Source organism: Anomaloglossus baeobatrachus, chromosome 3 (genome assembly GCF_048569485.1).
Source record: "Anomaloglossus baeobatrachus isolate aAnoBae1 chromosome 3, aAnoBae1.hap1, whole genome shotgun sequence".
Taxonomy (NCBI): Eukaryota; Metazoa; Chordata; class Amphibia; order Anura; family Aromobatidae; genus Anomaloglossus; species Anomaloglossus baeobatrachus.
Genome location: NC_134355.1, coordinates 330435483 through 330454830, shown reverse-complemented (window position 1 = coordinate 330454830; position 19348 = coordinate 330435483). Strand labels below are relative to the sequence as shown.

At 50.9% G+C, this 19348-nt stretch overlaps 1 protein-coding gene across 1 annotated transcript in view; it reads right to left on the bottom strand.

The window, feature by feature from the left end:
• The window catches only part of SEC63 (SEC63 protein translocation regulator), a 138910-nt gene that overhangs the window by 97965 nt on the left and 21597 nt on the right, over positions 1-19348 (bottom strand). The window contains exon 3 of the mRNA XM_075340070.1: positions 12486-12600. Coding sequence (XP_075196185.1) covers positions 12486-12600 — 115 coding nt within the window. The remainder of the gene's footprint in view (positions 1-12485; positions 12601-19348) is intronic.

Genomic DNA, 19348 nt, shown 5'->3' with positions numbered 1-19348 from the left:
CTATGCCTCCGGAGGCCGCACAAAGTACTACACTTAAAAGTGTTAGGCCCCTCCCCTTCTGCCAATACACCCCCCGTGCTCCCACGGGCTGCTCAGTTTTGGTGCAAAAGCAAGAAGGAGGAAAAAATAATTATAAACTGGTTTAACTTCAATCCGAAGGAAACTCGGAGAACTGAAACCATTCAACATGAACAACATGTGTACACAAAAAAACAGGGGCGGGTGCTGGGTCTCCCAATTAGAGCTAGAAGAAAAGGAATTTACGGTAAGTAAACAAAATTCCCTTCTTCTTTTTCGCTCTATTGGGAGACCCAGACAATTGGGACGTCCAAAAGCAGTCCCTGGGTGGGTAAAATAATACCTCGTAAGAGAGCCGTAAAACGGCCCTTTCCTACAGGTGGGCAACCGCCGCCTGAAGGACTCGTCCACCTAGGCTGGCATCCGCCGCAGCATAGGTATGCACCTGATAGTGCTTCGTGAAAGTGTGCAGGCTCGACCAGGTAGCCGCCTGACACACCTGTTGAGCCGAAGCCTGGTGCCTCAAAGCCCAGGACGCTCCCACGGCTCTGGTAGAATGGGCCTTCAGCCCTGAGGGAACCGGAAGCCCAGCCGAACGGTAAGCTTCGATAATTGGCTCCTTGATCCACCGAGCCAGGGTTGATTTGGAAGCCTGTGACCCTTTACGCTGGCCAGCGACAAGGACAAAGAGTGCATCCGAGCGGCGCAGGGGCGCCGTACGAGAAATGTAGAGTCTGAGTGCTCTCACCAGATCTAACAAGTGCAAATCCTTTTCACATTGGTGAACTGGATGAGGATAAATAGAGGGTAAGGAAATATCCTGATTGAGATGAAAGGGGGATCCCACCTTAGGGAGAAACTCCGGAACCGGACGTAGAACCACCTTGTCCTGGTGAAAAACCAGAAAAGGGGCTTTGCACGACAACGCTGCTAGCTCAGACACTCTCCGAAGTGAAGTGACTGCTACTAGAAAAACCACTTTCTGCGAAAGGCGTGAGAGAGAAATATCTCTCATTGGCTCGAATGGTGGTTTCTGAAGAGCCATCAGCACCCTGTTTAGATCCCAGGGTTCTAACGGCCGCTTGTAAGGTGGAACGATGTGACAAACTCCCTGCAGGAACGTGCGTACCTGTGGAAGTCTAGCTAGGCGCTTCTGGAAAAACACAGAGAGCGCTGAAACTTGTCCCTTAAGGGAACCGAGCGACAAACCCTTTTCCCGTCCAGATTGAAGGAAGGACAGAAAAGTAGGTAATGCAAATGGCCAGGGAGAAAAACCCTGAGCAGAGCACCACGACAGGAAAATTTTCCACGTCCTGTGATAAATCTTGGCGGACGTTGGTTTCCTAGCCTGTCTCATAGTGGCAATGACTTCTTGAGATAACCCTGAAGACGCTAGGATCCAGGACTCAATGGCCACACAGTCAGGTTGAGGGCCGCAGAATTCAGATGGAAAAACGGCCCTTGAGACAGCAAGTCTGGTCGGTCTGGTAGTGCCCACGGTTGGCCGACCGTGAGATGCCACAGATCCGGGTACCACGACCTCCTCGGCCAGTCTGGAGCGACGAGGATGGCGCGGCGGCAGCCGGCCCTGATCTTGCGTAACACTCTGGGCAACAGTGCCAGCGGAGGAAACACATAAGGGAGCTGAAACTGCGACCGATTCTGAACTAAGGCGTCTGCCGCCAGAGCTCTGGGATCTTGAGACCGTGCCATGAACGTTGGTATCTTGTTGTTGTGCCGGGACGCCATGAGGTCGACGTCCGGCACCCCCCAGCGGCAACAGATCTCCTGAAACACGTCCGGGTGAAGGGACCATTCCCCTGCGTCCATGCCCTGGCGACTGAGATAATCTGCTTCCCAGTTTTCCACGCCTGGGATGTGAACTGCGGATATGGTGGAGGCCGTGGCTTCCACCCACATCAAAATCCGCCGGACTTCCTGGAAGGCTTGTCGACTGCGTGTGCCGCCTTGGTGGTTGATGTATGCCACCGCTGTAGATTTGTCCGACTGAATTCGGATCTGCTTGCCTTCCAGCCACTGCTGGAACGCTTTCAGGGCAAGATACACTGCCCGAATTTCCAGAACATTGATCTGAAGCGAGGACTCTTGCCGGGTCCACGTACCCTGAGTCCTGTGGTGGAGAAAAAACCGCTCCCCACCCTGACAGACTTGCGTCCGTCGTGACTACTTCCCAGGATGGGGGTAGGAAGGATTTCCCCTTCGACAATGAAGTGGGAAGAAGCCACCACCGAAGGGAAGCTTTGGTCGCCTGAGAGAGGGAGACGGTCCTGTCGAGGGACGTCGGCTTCCTGTCCCATTTGCGTAGGATGTCCCATTGAAGAGGACGCAGGTGAAACTGCGCGAAAGGGACTGCTTCCATTGCTGCCACCATCTTCCCCAGGAAGTGCATGAGGCGCCTCAAGGGGTGTGACTGGCCTTGAAGGAGAGATTGTACCCCTGTCTGTAGTGACCGCTGCTTGATCAGCGGAAGCTTCACTATCGCTGAGAGGGTATGAAACTCCATGCCAATGTATGTGAGCGATTGGGCCGGTGTCAGATTTGACTTTGGAAAAATGAAGATCCACCCGAAACTCTGGAGAGTCTCCAGGGTAGCGTCGAGGCTGTGTTGGCATGCCTCTAGAGAGGGTGCCTTGATCAACAGATCGTCCAAGTACGGGATCACCGAGTGACCCTGAGAATGGAGGACCGCTACTACAGTAGCCATAACCTTGGTGAAAACCCGTGGGGCTGTTGCCAGGCCGAATGGCAGTGCCACGAACTGCAGGTGTTCGTTTCCTATGGCGAAGCGCAAGAAGCGCTGGTGCTCTGGGGCAATCGGAACGTGGAGATAAGCATCTTTGATATCGATCGATGCAAGGAAAACTCCTTGGGACATTGAGGCGATGACGGAGCGAAGGGATTCCATCCGGAACCGCCTGGTCTTTACGTGTTTGTTGAGAAGTTTCAGGTCTAGGACAGGACGGAAAGACCCGTCCTTCTTTGGGACCACAAACAAGTTGGAGTAAAAACCGTGGCCCTGTTGATGAAGAGGAACAGGGACCACCACTCCTTCTGCCTTCAGAGTGCCCAGCGCCTGCAGAAGAGCCTCGGCTCTCTCGGGAGGCGGAGAAGACCTGAAGAATCGAGTCGGGGGACGAGAGATGAACTCTATCTTGTAACCGTGAGACAGAATGTCTCTCACCCAGCGGTCTTTTATTTGTGGCAGCCAGGTGTCGCAAAAGCGGGAGAGCCTGCCACCGACCGAGGATGCTACTAGAGGAGGTAGAAGTCATGAGGCAGCCGCTTTGTTAGCGGTGCTCCCAATGGCCTTTTTAGGACGTGACTTAGACCGCCATGCATCAGAGTTCCTTTGTTCTTTCTGAGACCTTTTGGACGAGGAGAATTGGGACCTGCCCGCGCCCCGAAAGGACCGAAACCTCGACTGCCCTCTCCTCTGTTGGGAGAGGTTCTGCTTGGGCTGGGGTAAGGATGTATCCTTTCCCTTGGATTGTTTGATGATTTCATCCAGGCGCTCGCCAAAGAGCCTGTCGCCAGAAATTGGCAAACCGGTTAAACGCTTTTTTGGAAGCGGAATCTGCCTTCCACTCCCGTAGCCACAAGGCCCTGCGGACTACTACCGATTTGGCGGTCGCAACTGCCGTACGGCTCACAGAGTCCAGGACAGCATTCATAGCGTAAGACGCAATTGCCGAGGTCTGGGAGGTAATGGAAGCCACTTGTGGCGCGGCCGCTTCAATTTTCGCTTGACCTGCTGATATAGCTTGTAGCGCCCATACGGCTGCGAATGCTGGGGCAAAAGAAGCTCCGATAGCTTCATAGATGGACTTCATCCAGAGCTCCATCTGCCTGTCAGTGGCATCTTTAAGCGAGGCCCCATCTTCCACTGCAAGTATGGATCTAGCCGCCAGTCTGGAGATTGGAGGATCCACTTTGGGACATTGAATCCAACCTTTAACCACTTCCGGGGGAAAAGGATAACGTGTATCCTTAAGGCGCTTAGAGAAACGCTTATCCGGACAAGCATGGTGATTCTGGATTGCCTCTCTGAAATCAGAGTGGTCTAGAAACATACTCTGTGTACGCTTGGGGAACCTGAAGCGAAATTTCTCCTGCTGAGAATCAGACTCCTCCGCCGGAGGGGCTGAGGGAAGAATATCCAGCAACTGATGAATGGATGCAATAAGATCATTCACTATGGCGTCCCCGTCTGGGGAATTAAGATTGAGAGCGCTCCCAGGATCAGAATCCTGATCAGCTGTTTCCGCATCATCAACCAGAGAATCCCCCCGCTGAGACCCTAAACAATATGATGTCGAGGGAAATTCTAAGCGGGCTCGCTTAGACGATCTGGGGCTAGGTTCTAAGTCCGAACCCTCCGTCTGGGATGTATGAGATACCCCGTGAGGACATTGTTGGTCCAACTGAGGGGGGTCAGGGAACAATGATTCAACAGAGTCCCTTTGCTGAGATACCGGTCTGGACTGCAAGGCTTCTAGTATCTTAGCCATAGTCTCAGAGAGATGATCCTTAAAGGCTGCAAACTCAGTCCCCGTCACCTGGACAGTGTCAACAGGTGGCTCCCCCTGGGCCCCTCTTAGCAGAGGATCCGGCTGAGGAAGTGTCACAGGGGTCGAACACTGCACACAATGAGGGTCAGTGGAACCTGCCGGTAGTGGGGTCTTACATGCGGCGCAGGCAACATAATAAGCCTGTGTTTTGGCACCCCTGCCTTTTATGGGCGCCATGCTATAGTTTTCCCTGAGTAACACAATAGGGTATATAGCCAGAAAGAACTGTGCTCATACAGTGTAAATTATATACAGTACACAAATAATGTACCCATACAATACAGCACCATGGGGCTAGCACCACATGTGCTGTTTACCAGCCGCCTAAGCGGTTGTGAGGCCACCAGAGACCGTGTCTGGGTCTCCCATGAATATGTCCCTCTCTGCAGCGTCGGTGGAGCTGACAGGAATGGCTGCGGCGTCCTGACGAGCTGAGGAAGCTGTGGGCGTGGCCTAGAAAGAGCGCGAAACGGGCGCTCATACTGTGTACAGTGAGGGGAGTGGAGCATGTAAATCATACTCCAGCCCTCATTGCTGCTCGCTCCGTGCAGCGTCCCGCCCTTCCCCTGCCTGTCAGGGCTGAGGGCGGGAGAAAAAAAAAAAAAAAGGGAAACTAGGCCGCAATGAAGCCGGGGACTGTAGTAATAAACGCGGCCGCCATAAAAGCGCGGTCGCGTGAAAGTCCCCGGCGAACTACAAGTCCCAGCCGCGCCGCAGTGTCCCGTGGCAACGGCGGTCAGTGCGGTAGCCCTTACATATAAACACACTCAGCGACGCTGAGTGTGTAATGGCACATATAGACCCGGTCAGCGCCGCGGTCCCCGGTGCACTAGCACACCCAGCAAAGCTGAGGTGATGCCGTGCGCGGTCCCCATAGGGATACAGAGTACCTTTAAGATGCAGGGCCATGTCCCTGAACGGTATCGGCTCCTATCCATCAGGCTCCACAGGAGTTGTGGATGAAGCCCGGTCTCAGTGCCTGGAGACCGATAAGATCCCACTTCACCCAGAGCCCTAAGGGGGATGGGGAAGGAAAAACAGCATGTGGGCTCCAGCCGCCGTACCCGCAATGGATACCTCAACCTTAACAACACCGCCGACAAAAGTGGGGTGAGAAGGGAGCATGCTGGGGGCCCTATATGGGCCCACTTTTCTTCCATCCGACCTAGTCAGCAGCTGCTGCTGACTAATCTGTGGAGCTGTGCTGTGCGTGTCTGACCTCCTTCGCACAAAGCAAAAAACTGAGCAGCCCGTGGGAGCACGGGGGGTGTATTGGCAGAAGGGGAGGGGCCTAACACTTTTAAGTGTAGTACTTTGTGCGGCCTCCGGAGGCATCGCCTATACACCCAATTGTCTGGGTCTCCCAATAGAGCGAAAAAGAAATGTTCTAAAAGGTAGGTGAGATGGGAAAGTGATTACATCCCAGTGGGTCTGAACACTAAATATTAAAAAGGGAACCTGTCAAGTCCAATATGTACCCAAAACAATGAGCAGTTCTGGGTGCATACTAGTAATTTCTACCTAAACATCCCGGTATACACTAGCATAAACATACAGATCTTTAGAAAAAGTATTTCTAAAGATCTGTTTAATATATGCTAATGAGGCCAGGGACTAGGGTGTTCGTTCCCTTGGCTAGTCAGCCCACATAGCATGTTGGCATGCTCCTATGGGCGTACTAACATGCTAATGAATGCACAGCTTCGTAGCATATACCTCATTCTTAATGGCAACCGGCAGAGAATGGATATGCACTGAGATTATCGGGAGTCCCGGGACCTCCGATCATGTGCACTAAACTGATGCCGGGTGTAAGCTTCCTGGCTTCAGTGAGGTATAGTGCACACGACCGCAAGTGCTGAGGAGTCAGGATCATGCCCAGTGCGGATCCATCCTCCTCCGGCTGCCATCAACAGTGAGGTATGTGCGCGTCGCTGCACAGTCATTGGCATGTTAGTACACCCACAGTGGTGTGCCAACATGCTATGTGGGCCAACTTGCCAGGGGAACCAATGCCCTTGCGACTAGTCCCTGGCCTCATTTGCATATAATAAACGATCTTTAGAAGAAGGGAATTTTGTTACTTACCGTAAATTCCTTTTCTTCTAGCTCCTATTGGGAGACCCAGACGATTGGGTGTATAGCACTGCCTCCGGAGGCCACACAAAGCAATTACACTAAAAAGTGTAAGGCCCCTCCCCTTCTGGCTATACACCCCCAGTGGGATCACTGGCTCACCAGTTTTAGTGCAAAAGCAAGAAGGAGGAAAGCCAATAACTGGTTTAAACAAATTCACTCCGAAGTAACGTCGGAGAACTGAAAACCATTCAACATGAACAACATGTGTACCCGAAAAACAACCACAAATCCCGAAGGACAACAGGGCGGGTGCTGGGTCTCCCAATAGGAGCTAGAAGAAAAGGAATTTACGGTAAGTAACAAAATTCCCTTCTTCTTCGGCGCTCCATTGGGAGACCCAGACGATTGGGACGTCCAAAAGCTGTCCCTGGGTGGGTAAAGAAATACCTCATGTTAGAGCTGCAAAGACAGCCCTCCCCTACGGGGAGGCAACTGCCGCCTGCAGGACTCTTCTACCTAGGCTGGCGTCCGCCGAAGCATAGGTATGCACCTAATAATGTTTGGTGAAAGTGTGCAGACTCGACCAGGTAGCTGCCTGGCACACCTGTTGAGCCGTAGCCTGGTGTCGTAATGCCCAGGACGCACCCACGGCTCTGGTAGAATGGGCCTTCAGCCCTGATGGAACCGGAAGCCCAGCAGAACGGTAGGCTTCAAGAATTGGTTCTTTGATCCATCGAGCCAGGGTGGCTTTGGAAGCCTGCGACCCTTTGCGCTTACCAGCGACAAGGACAAAGAGTGCATCCGAGCGGCGCAGGGGCGCCGTGCGGGAAAAGTAGATTCTGAGTGCTCTCACCAGATCCAACAAATGTAAATCCTTTTCATACCGATGAACTGCATGCGGATAAAAGGACGGCAAAGAGATATCCTGATTAAGATGAAAAGAGGATACCACCTTAGGGAGAAACTCCTGAATGGGGCGCAGCACTACCTTGTCCTGGTGGAACACCAGGAAAGGAGCCTTGGATGACAGCGCTGCTAGTTCGGACACTCTCCGAAGAGACGTGATCGCTACCAGAAAGGCCACTTTCCGTGATAGTCGAGAGAGTGAAACATCCGTCAGAGACTCGAAAGGCGGCTTCTGGAGAGCAACTAGTACCCTGTTCAGATCCCATGGATCTAACGGCCGCTCGTACGGGGGGACGATATGACAAACCCCCTGCAGGAACGTGCGTACCTGCGGACGTCGTGCTAGACGCTTCTGAAAAAACACCAATAGCGCCGAGACTTGCCCTTTAAGGGAGCCGAGCGACAAGCCCTTTTCCAACCCAGATTGCAGGAAGGAAAGAAAAGTAGGCAATGCCAATGGCCAGGGGGACACTCCTTGTACAGAGCACCAGTAAAAGAAAATCTTCCACTTCCGTGGTAGATCTGAGCAGACGTGGGCTTCATAGCCTGTCTCATGGTGGCAACGACCCCTTGGGATAATCCTGAGGACACTAGGATCTAGGACGCAATGGCCACACAGTAGGTTCAGGGCCGTAGAATTCAGATGGAAAAACGGCCCTTGGGACAGTAAGTCTGTCCGGTCTGGTAGTGCCCACGGTTGACCGACCGTGAGATGCCTGTCGCCAGAGCTCTTTGATCGTCATGAAAACCGGGACCCTGCTGTTGTGCCGATTCGTGAAACCCGTCCGGGTGCAGAGACCATTCTCCTGCGTCCACGCCCTGGTGACTGAGGAAGTCTGCTTCCCAGTTTTCTACGCCCGGGATGTGAACTGCGGATATGGTGTATGCTCTGTCTTCCACCCCTAGCAGAATCCGGCGGACTTCCTGGGAGGCTCGTCGACTGCGTAGTCCGCCTTGGTGGTTGATGTATGCCACCGCTGTGGATTGTCCGACTGAATTCGGATCTGTTTGCCTTCCAGCCACTGCAGGAAGTCTTGCAGGGCAATATACACTGCCCAGAGCTCCAGACAATTGATCTGAAGAGTGGACTCCTCTGAAGAGAGTCCTTGATCGTCTGAGAAAGGGGGACGTTCCTGTGTAGGGACATCCTCGTCTTCAATAACGAATCGTAGCAAACGCCGGTGCTCTGGAGCAATCGGCACGTGGAGATAAGCATCCTGATGTCTATTGATGCTAGGAAATCTCCTTGAGACATTGAGGCAATGACGGAGCGGAGGGATTCCATCCGGAACCGCCTGGTTTTCACGTGCTTGTTGAGCAGTTTAAGGTCCAGAACGGAACGGAAGGAGTCGTCCTATCTTGTCACCCCGACCAGATCGGAGTAAAAAGTGTCTCTTGTTCCTGAGGAGGAACCGGGATTACGACTCCTACTGCCTGCAGAAGAGCCTCGGCTCGGCCGGTGAGGAAGTTTTTGCGACAAACTGTCTCTCACCCACCGGCCATTGACCTGTGGCAGTTAAATGTCGCTAAAGCGGGGGAGTCTGCCACCGACCGCGGACGCGGAGAGAGAGGGCTGAAAGTCATGAGGAAAACGCCTTGGTAGCGGTTCCTCCGGCTGCCTTCTCCGGGCGCGATTGAGCCCGCCAGGAACCTGCGCCCCTCTGAGCCTTTTGAATCCTGTTGGACGAGGGCAATTGGGACGTGCCCGAGCCTGGGAAGGACCGAAACCTCGACTGTCCCTTCTCCTGATGGGTCTTGTTTGATAGCTGGGGTAAGGAAGAATCCGTACCCTTGGACAGTTGAATGATTTAATCCAACCGCTCACGAAACAGTCTGTCACCAGATAAAGGCTATCTGGTTAAGCACTTTTGTGGAAGCAGCATCTGCTCCAATCCCTTAACACTAGGAGCGTAACAACACGGAGTTGGCGGACGCCACTGACGTACGGCTCGAAGAGTCCAGGACAGCATAAACAGCTTGAGTCGCAATGCCGACATTGCGAGGTGAAGGACGCTACTGCGGCCAAGATGTACATGTGACCGCGTCCCTCTGCGCAATACTAGCTGAAATAGCTTGGAGTGCCTCTATGGCTGCGAATGCCGTGGCAACCGACCCGCCGATAGCTTCATAGACAGATTGCAACCAGAGGGCTGTCTGTCTGTCAATGGCATCCTTAAGTGAAGTCCCATCTTCCACTGCAACTATAGATCTAGCCGCAAGCCTGGAGATTGGGGGATCCACCCTTGGAGCGCTTGAGCACGTCAGGGGGGAAGAGACAACGCGTATCCTCAATACGGTTGGAGAAACGCTTATCGGGATAAGCGTGGTGTTCCTGGACTGCTTCTCTGGAGTCAGAGTGACCAGAAAAGTACTCAATATACGCTTGAGATACCGAAATAGGGATTTCCTCTGCCGTGAAGCTGACCCCTCCACTGGAGGAGTTGAGGGAGAAATACCCAACCTTCCATTGATGGACGCTATAAGATTATTCACCATAGCGTCACCATCCGGTGTATCCGGATTGAGAGCGGTCTCAGGATCAGAGTCCTGAACAGCTACGTCTGCATCATCATACAGAGAGTACTGTGATGAAGTCGAGGGCCGTTCTTAGGGAGCTCGCTTAGGCCGTCTGGGACTGTCGTCCGTGTCAGAGCCTGCACCCTGGGATGCATGGGACCCTCCTGGAGCCATGATTTATTTCGAAATCAGGGTGGCCAGGGGCATTGAATCAACATTGCCCAAGGTCTGTCTGGACTGCAAAGTCTGTAAGATGTTAGTCATAGTCACAGACAATATATCAGCGGAAACTGCAACTCCGTCCCTCTCCCTGGACAGGGATCACAGGTGGTTCTTTTGGCCACCTGTAGCAGAGACCCCGTTGAGTAATTGCACACACTGGGGGTCCTGGAACAGTATCGCATGCAGTACAAGCAGCATAGAAAGCCTGTGCCTTGGCACCCATGCTTTTTTTTTTTTTTTTTTTTGCTGTTGCTGTCTAGCCATCTAGGAGCATTAGCCAAGAATAGCGACCGTACAGTGCAATGTATAGCATACAAGCATGAAGTACAATAAACACTTCAGCACATGCAGTACAAGGAGCATAGAAAGCCTGTGCCTTGGCACCTTTGCTTTTCTGCTGCCGTTGTCTAGTTATTCAGGAGCATTAGCCAAGAAAAGCGACATACAGTGAATGTATAGCATACAAGCATGAAAATAACCACTGCAGCACATGCAATCCAAGCAGCATTGAAAGCTTGTGCCTTAGCACCCTTGCTTTTCTGCTGCTGTTGTCTAGTCATCAAGGAGCATTAGCCAAGAATAGCGACATGCAGTGAATGTACAAGCATGAAAATAAACTCTGCAGTACATGCAATCCAAGCAGCATTGAAAGCTTGTGCCTTAGCACCATTGCTGTTTGCTGCCGCTGTCTAGCCATCTAGGCGGGTAGACAGCCAAGAATAGCCCTTACAGTGCAATGTAAAGCATACAAGCATAAAGGACACATGACACTGCAGCACATGCAAGACAAGCAGCATATAGAGTCTGTGCTTTAGCACCCCTGATCTTTTGCTGCTGTTTCTAGGTCTGCATCCTGAATAGCGACCGTACAAAAGTACAACAGGACACTTCGGCATTAGTGGGTCAGCACTTTAGTTGCCGCTTACCGCCCGCACAAAAGCGGGTGTGTGGCGCCGGAATCCTGTGCTGGTAGTTCAGCGCTTGTCTCCGTTTTCCCGCTCTGCGTGCCGGAATGGCTGCCGGCGTCCAGAGGAGAGGGGCGGGCCGAGGGCGTGCCCGAGACAAGAGCGGGAACCCGGCGCCCACTGTGTCTAGTGAAGGGGGCTGGAGAATGCAAATAAGGCTCCAGCCCTCGGCGCTGCTATAGAACAGCGTCTCTCCCTTTCCCTGAGTGACAGGGTGGGGGCGGGAACGAAGCGGCGCTAGGCCGCAAAAGCCGGGGACTAAAGTTAGAAGCGCCGCCGCCGTAAAAGCGCGGTCGGCGCGTCCCCGGCGCACTACAAGTCGCAGCTGCGCCGCCGCTCCAGGGGTGGTCGGCGCGGCGGTCCCCACACGTAAAGTCCCCCAGTAATCTGCAGGGACTATAAGCCCAGCGCACAGCGCTACAGTCCCCGGCGCACTAGCACACCCAGCAAGCCTGGAGTGTGCGTGGCCTGCCATACGGGGACACAGAGTACCTGAAAGTTGCAGGGCCTTGTCCCTGAACGGCACTCCCGCTCCACATCCAGCAGGTTCTATGGGTCTGTGGATGGAGCCCGGCCTCAGGGCTTGGTGGCCGGAAATATCCCACTTCCTCAGAGCCCCTCAGGGGGATGGGGAAGGAAAACAGCATGTGGGCTCCAGCCTCCGTACCAGCAATAGGTACCTCAACCTTACAAACCGCAAGTGGGGTGAGAAGGGAGCATGCTGGGGGCCCTAGTATGGGCCCTCTTTTCTTCCATCCGATATAGTCAGCAGCTACTGCTGACTAAACAGTGGAGCTTATGCATGGATGTGTGCCTCCTTCGCACAAAGCTTGAAAACTGGTGAGCCAGTGATCCCACTGGGGGTGTATAGCCAGAAGGGGAGGGGCCTTACACTTTTTAGTGTAATTGCTTTGTGTGGCCTCCGGAGGCAGTGCTATACACCCAATCGTCTGGGTCTCCCAATGGAGCGCCGAAGAAATACTTTTTTTTAAAGATCTGTTAGTGCATACAGACACGGTTAGGCAGAAATCACTAATATGCATCCAGAACTGCTCGTAGTTTTGGGCACATATTGGACCTGACAGGTTCCCTTTAATAGACGTCCAGTAGGGGCATGGTAAAAGGTCTCCCTCAGTACTATAGGGTTCCATATCAACTTTTTTGCATTACTAATGTAAGTTGTATTTACCGGATCCAATCCGAGAACTTCATATGGGTTGTATTCTTGGTATTCTTTATCCGTTTTGGAAACTTTGTATGCGAGGAATATAAACAATATCCATCCAAACATCAACACTACTTTCCTGTGGAAACACAAACAGTTTTATCAGAAGTCCAGTCCATTAGGAGAAATTGTTCCAATATAAGTTCCCATATCGCTCTAATCAAGAAAGTCTATAGCTGGAGGTGGCATGGTCAGAAAAGGGGCACCGAAATATGCCATCATACCCAACAGTATTGTTTAAAACATTTTGCCAGTTTTTCCATAGCAAAGTGGTGAAGAGCCAAACACAACCTTCCCTTAAAGGGAACCTGTCAGCAGAAATTTCGCCCAAAACCTAAAAGATTCCCCCTCTGCAGCTCCTGGGCTGCATTCTAGAAAGGTCCCTGTTATTATTGTGCCCCCTTTCTGACCAAAATAAAGACTTTATAAAGTGGTACCTTTTTGTATTCAGATTCTGTAAATGGTACATGGGGGCAGGCTGCCTGGTGTCCGTTATTCTGCCTCCTGCCGCTTTAGGCCGTCCCCCATCGCTCATTTCCATAGCTGTGGACGCCGCCCAGTGCTCCACAGGTCCCCGCGCATGCCCAGTGCCTATCTCTCGTGGATGAGCACTGTGCCCAGTGTCACCGCTGGTGACGTGCGCGCAGGCTTTAGATTATGGGCAGTGCTGTGATGTTTATTACCAAGCAACCGCCCATAATCACGGGACCGATTATGCACTGTTGTGCTGCTCCGCGCTCCTCCCATCTATTTCCTGCCTCAGGGCAAGATGGGAAAGAGGTGACGTGGGGTCAGCAGCACCGCGCTTGCGCAGAACGAAGGAGGCCGAGGGGGAAAGCGCGGTCCCGCGATTATGGGCGGTTGCTTGGTAATAAACATCACAGCACCGCCCATAATCTACAGCCTGCGCGCACGTCACCAGCGGTGACACTGGGTACAGTGCTCATCCACGAGAGATAGGCACTGGGCATGCGCGGGGACCTGTGAAGCACTGGGCGGCATCCACAGCTATGGAAATGAGCGATGGGGGATGGCCTAAAGCGGCAGGAGGCAGAATAACGGACGCCAGGCAGCCCGCCCCCGTGTCACATTTACAGAATCTGAATACAAAAAGGTACCACTTTATAAAGTCTTTATTTTGGTCAGAAAGGGGGCACAATAATAACAGGGACCTTTCTAGAATGCAGCCCAGGAGCTGCAGAGGGGGAAACTTTTAGGTTTCGGGCGAAATTTCTGCTGACAGGTTCCCTTTAAGACCTGGTAAAATGGAGAGGCCAGTGGCATAATACCACCGCGGATCAGTAAACTTTTACCGATCGGTGGCCATCTACACAGGCAGACTAAAGTAAACGAAGTGCCCTGGCCAATCTATACCAGATCGCTCAGTACACATAGGCTGTCATGGTTCTCGGCAGTGGGGGTCCGGTTTATACAGGATGATACACCACCGAGAATGAGGCTTTTTTTTTTAGTAATACACAAAAGATCATTTCACCCGATGAATTTGTGTTTGCCTGTTTACATGGCCAGATAATCGTGAAAGGAGAGCTTTTATATACTTACTCACAATTACCCTGCAGTGTAAATACCTCATTGGAAAGTGACATCAATGCCTTTTCCATAGCCCTTTCATTACCAGGACAGTTTTCTACCCAATTTAGCATAAAACCATTTGCCCTAATTCTTCATGCTACATTGTAAAGAAGCTTTGTGCATGGAGTAATATTTACACTCAATTTTAATCCATATTTATCTGTTTTTATGATATCTTTGGGGGGGGAGGGGGGACATAAAACTGGAAATAAACCATTTACAATACGCAATCATTTGAATGGGATTTTAGGTTTCCTAAAAAAGGCACCATCTGCAGGTATCTGTTGTACTGTGTTACTCTGTAAAGTCTTTGTTTGTACATATCTGCTCTGAATTATAAAGTGCTGCAGAATATGCCGACACTATATAAATAAAAATGAACAGTTATTGGGCTGGACCCCCCCAAAACATGTCTGCAGAACACTTGTCTGGCCCAAAACAGACAGGATACAGAATTTCCGTATTTTTCGGACTATAAGACGCACTTTTTCCCCCCCAAATGTTGGGGGAAAGTGGGGGGTGCGTCTTATAGTCTGAATGTAGGGCTGCGGGGAATGAGGGTGCTGCGGTGGAGCGGGTCATCGGCAGCACGAGCAGGCTGTAGTGCCTGCAGTGACCATGTGGGCCCGCTCATTTAATATGCACGCCCATCATCTCTCAGCGCGCGCGTGCACACACACACACACACACACACACATAACCAGCGATGTGGTCCCCGCAATGAGCCGGCTTCCAGCTCTTCAGTGCAGTGAATAATCAATTAATATAATGAGCGGGGGTCAGAAGCAGGAGGCAGCAGAGCCGTGTGTGCGTGCAAGGCCCCGAAGGGTCACACGGTCGGTGTGAAAATACAGACGTGTAATTTTATAGAACATGGGTACGTATGGCATCCGTGTTAAAAACGAATGTCACAAGTACCTGAAACACGGACGTCTGAAATCGGCCTTAGTCATAGCCTGCAGTCATTGACGATTGACCACCAATTTGTGTTCTGAGTGTTTATACAAAGCAGTAAATGTGTAAGAAGAATAAAATTATGGATCTGCGCTGCTTGCTTGTCACACTGATCCCTTGGCCAGATCCCCTAGTATTAACATCTAGAGAGAGGTACCAAGTGACTGCTGCAGCCAATCATAAGCCACTAATTGTCTGCAGCCTTCACATTCCACCCTAGCAGAGGAAACGGTCTCATACAAAATGTTAAGGCTACAGCGCATCAGTGACTGATGACTTGCTACAGCAGCCATGTGATAACAGCCCTTCCCCCCCCAAATTGGAGGCTCGTGCTGATCCAGGGGGAGTGTTTGGGTTTTATTTTTCCTTCCACAACCATAGTACCCATGAGATTAACTTTTATGGCTGTACACAAGCCCTATGGCTTCAATTCCGTTGACAAATCCTATGGCTACAATTCTTTAACACTGGGGTTTCACACACACGTTTTAATGAGCCACGTGCAAGAATAAGATGCTCTGAATTCACGCATTCATCAGTGGCGTGTGCCTTGCCAGAAATGTTACTACAGTCAGGGAGAGGAGTAACACCAGTAACAATAATAATAATATTTATTCATTTATATAGCGCTATTAATTCCACAGCGCTTTACATCCATAAACCGCCACCAATTCCCAAAAATTGGATATTCAGGTGTGCCCACGCCCCGGATCCTCATCGTTTTGGTGGAGCAATCCAGATTAGAAGAAAGCCAGCATCTGCAGATTATATTTTAAAACCTTTCCTTTATTCTTCCAATAGTCACCGTCTGGTCTACGCGTTTCGAAGAAAAAAAATGTTCTTAATCATGAACACACTTTGTTCGAAACGCGTAGACCAGACGGTGACTATTGGAAGAATAAAGCAAAGGTTTTAATATACTATCTGCAGATGCTGGTCTTCTTCTAATCTGGATTGCTTCTGTTCAGGAAGCGGCCTGATATTTTTCTGTGCATCGCACCTTCTGAGATATCCCATCTACTCTGGTGAGCTGAACTGGTTTGTTTCTGTGTTTGATTATTTTGGTGGAGTGGCTTCAATCTGGTTTGGAGATGCATAAAAAAAAAAAAAAAACTCACAAAACCTTTTGAGACTTTTCAAAGTGTTTGACTTAAATTTTCTGGCATAAAAAAAGACTGACGTTTGATTATCTGTCCCCTTTAAGTTCGGTATGATGAAAAAAAGTATATTTTAAATGCCAAGGCAAATTAATTTGTGCCATGCAGACTGGCTAAAATTGTTGACCTTACAACTGGAAAGGAGGGCATATGGGCATATTTTGAAGAGAGGGACTTACCCCCCCGTGTTACATTTAGCCTTATTTCTTATTTGTAGCCTCATCAGCCCAGGGAACCCCTGTGACATCATTACAGATGTCAAATGCTTCCCCAGCAAACTGCAAGTCTACCCAGCGCTTCCTGTAATCACGTCATTCAGCCAGCGATGTGTACAGGGTCTACTCTTATGACAAGATACGGATTGATTCAGAATAAGCCCGATATTGGAACCATATAGAAAAAACTCCAGCGGCACACCGAATCTCCGGTAAAAAACGTTTCTTTTTTTATTAAATTAAGCGTGCATATTAAAAGGGGCAGTGAAGGGACCGGGTGCAGAATCCCTCACGGACGACGGCCATTTCGCGTTTAAACACCCTTACATGGGTCCAATGGACACCGGAGATTCGGTGTGCCGCTGGACTTTTTCCTACATGGTTCCATACACCTACAGCTTTCCTGTCTCATCAGCGAGCACCCAGGACCAGAGCCTGAGACCCGCAACACACATCCGTTTAATTTGTACGTGTGCGGTACGTATTTGCACGTACCGGAGACACGTACACACGGAAACCCATGTTGTTCTATGGTAGATGGCACACACACGTAAAATCACACAGAACGTGTGTCCGTGTGGTAAGTACGTGTGTGCGCTTTTCTACACGGACAACATGTCCGTTTTTGGCCGGCAGCACGCAGGCACGGACCCACTTTAGTCTATGAGTCCGTGCCTGCACGTACCGCACACGGAGTATGTCCATGTTCAGCACGTTTCGTGCATGTGCATTTTTACACTAGCGATTTTTTTTTTTTTTTTTTTAAATTAAATTCAGTGTACTTACCTTTTTTTCTGCTGTTCTCAGTCATACTTACATTGACGCTCGTTTTTTTTCTTCCCCCGGCTCATACCGCTCCCCGATCACCAGCGCGGCGAGGAACAGCTGTGCATAGAATACGCGGCAACAATTACTTTGAATATGCTGCCGCTCATTAATCAATCTCGTATTCCTTGCTTTCCCCGCCCACTGGCGCCTATGATTGGTTGCAGTCAGACATGCCCCCCACGCTGAGTGATAGCTGTCTCACTGCACCCAATCACAGCAGCCGGTGGGCGTGTCTATAATGTGCAGTAAAATAAATAAATAATTAAAAAAAACAACGTACGGTCCCCCCCCATTTTAATACCAGCCAGATAAAGCCATACGGCTGAAGGCTGGTATTCTCAGGATGGGGAGCGCCACGTTATGGGGAGCCCCCCAGCCTAACAATATCAGCCAACAGCCGCCCACAATTGCCGCATACATTATATGCGACAGTTCTGGGACTGTACCCGGCTCTTCCCGATTTTCCCTGGTGCGTTGGCAAATCGGGGTAATAAGGAGTATTTGGCAGCCCATAGCTGCCAATAAGTCCTAGATTAATCATGTCAGACGTCTCCCCGAGATACCTTCCATGATTAATCTGTAAATTACAGTAAACACACACACACACACACACACACACACACACACACACACTTGAAAAATCCTTTATTAGAAATAAAGAAGGGAATTTTGTTACTTACCGTAAATTCCTTTTCTTCTAGCTCCAATTGGGAGACCCAGACGATTGGGTGTATAGCTACTGCCTCCGGAGGCCACACAAAGTATTACACTAAAAAGTGTAAGGCCCCTCCCCTTCTGCATATACACCCCCCGTGGGATCACGGGCTCCTCAGTTTTAGTGCAAAAGCAAGAAGGAGGAAAGCCAATAACTGGTTAAACAAATTCAATCCGAAGGAACATCGGAGAACTGAAACCATTCAACATGAACAACATGTGTACCCGAAAAAAACAAAAATCCCGAAGGAAACAGGGCGGGTGCTGGGTCTCCCAATTGGAGCTAGAAGAAAAGGAATTTACGGTAAGTAACAAAATTCCCTTCTTCTTCGGCGCTCCATTGGGAGACCCAGACGATTGGGACGTCCAAAAGCAGTCCCTGGGTGGGTAAATTAATACCTCAAGTTAGGGCCGTAAAACAGCCCTTCCCTACATGGAGGCAACCGCCGCCTGCAGGACTCTTCTACCTAGGCTGGCATCCGCCTAAGGGTAGGTATGCACCTGATAATGCTTGGTGAAAGTGTGCAGACTCGACCAGGTAGCTGCCTGGCACACCTGCTGAGCCGTAGCCTGGTGCCGTAATGCCCAGGACGCACCCACGGCTCTGGTAGAATGGGCCTTCAGCCCTGATGGAACCGGAAGCCCAGCAGAACGGTATGCTTCAAGAATTGGTTCCTTGATCCATCGAGCCAGGGTGGATTTGGAAGCCTGCGACCCTTTACGCTGACCAGAGTCAAGTACAAAGAGTGCATCCGAGCGGCGCAGGGCCGCCGTGCGGGAAATGTAGATTCTGAGTGCTCTCACCAGATCCAACAAATGCAAATCCATTTCATATCGATGAACTGGATGAGGACAAAAGGAAGGTAAGGAGATATCCTGATTGAGATGAAAGGGGGATACCACCTTAGGGAGAAACTCCGGAATCGGGCGCAGCACTACCTTGTCTTGGTGAAACACCAGGAAGGGAGCTTTGGCTGACCGCGCTGCTAGTTCGGACACTCTCCGAAGAGATGTGACCGCTACCAGAAAGGCCACTTTCTGTGAAAGTCGAGAAAGTGAAACATCCCTCAGAGGCTCGAAGGACGGCTTCTGGAGAGCAATTAGTACCCTGTTCAGATCCAATGGGTCTAACGGCCTCTTGTACGGAGGGACAATGTGACAAACCCCCTGCAGGAACGTGCGTACCTGAGGAAGTCGTGCTAGGCGCTTCTGAAAGAATACAGACAGCGCTGGGACTTGTCCTTTAAGGGAGCCGAGCGACAAACCTTTTTCCAAACCAGATTGCAGGAAGGAAAGAAAAGTAGGCAATGCAAATGGCCAGGGAGACACTCCCTGAGCAGAGCACTAAGATAAGAATATCTTCCAC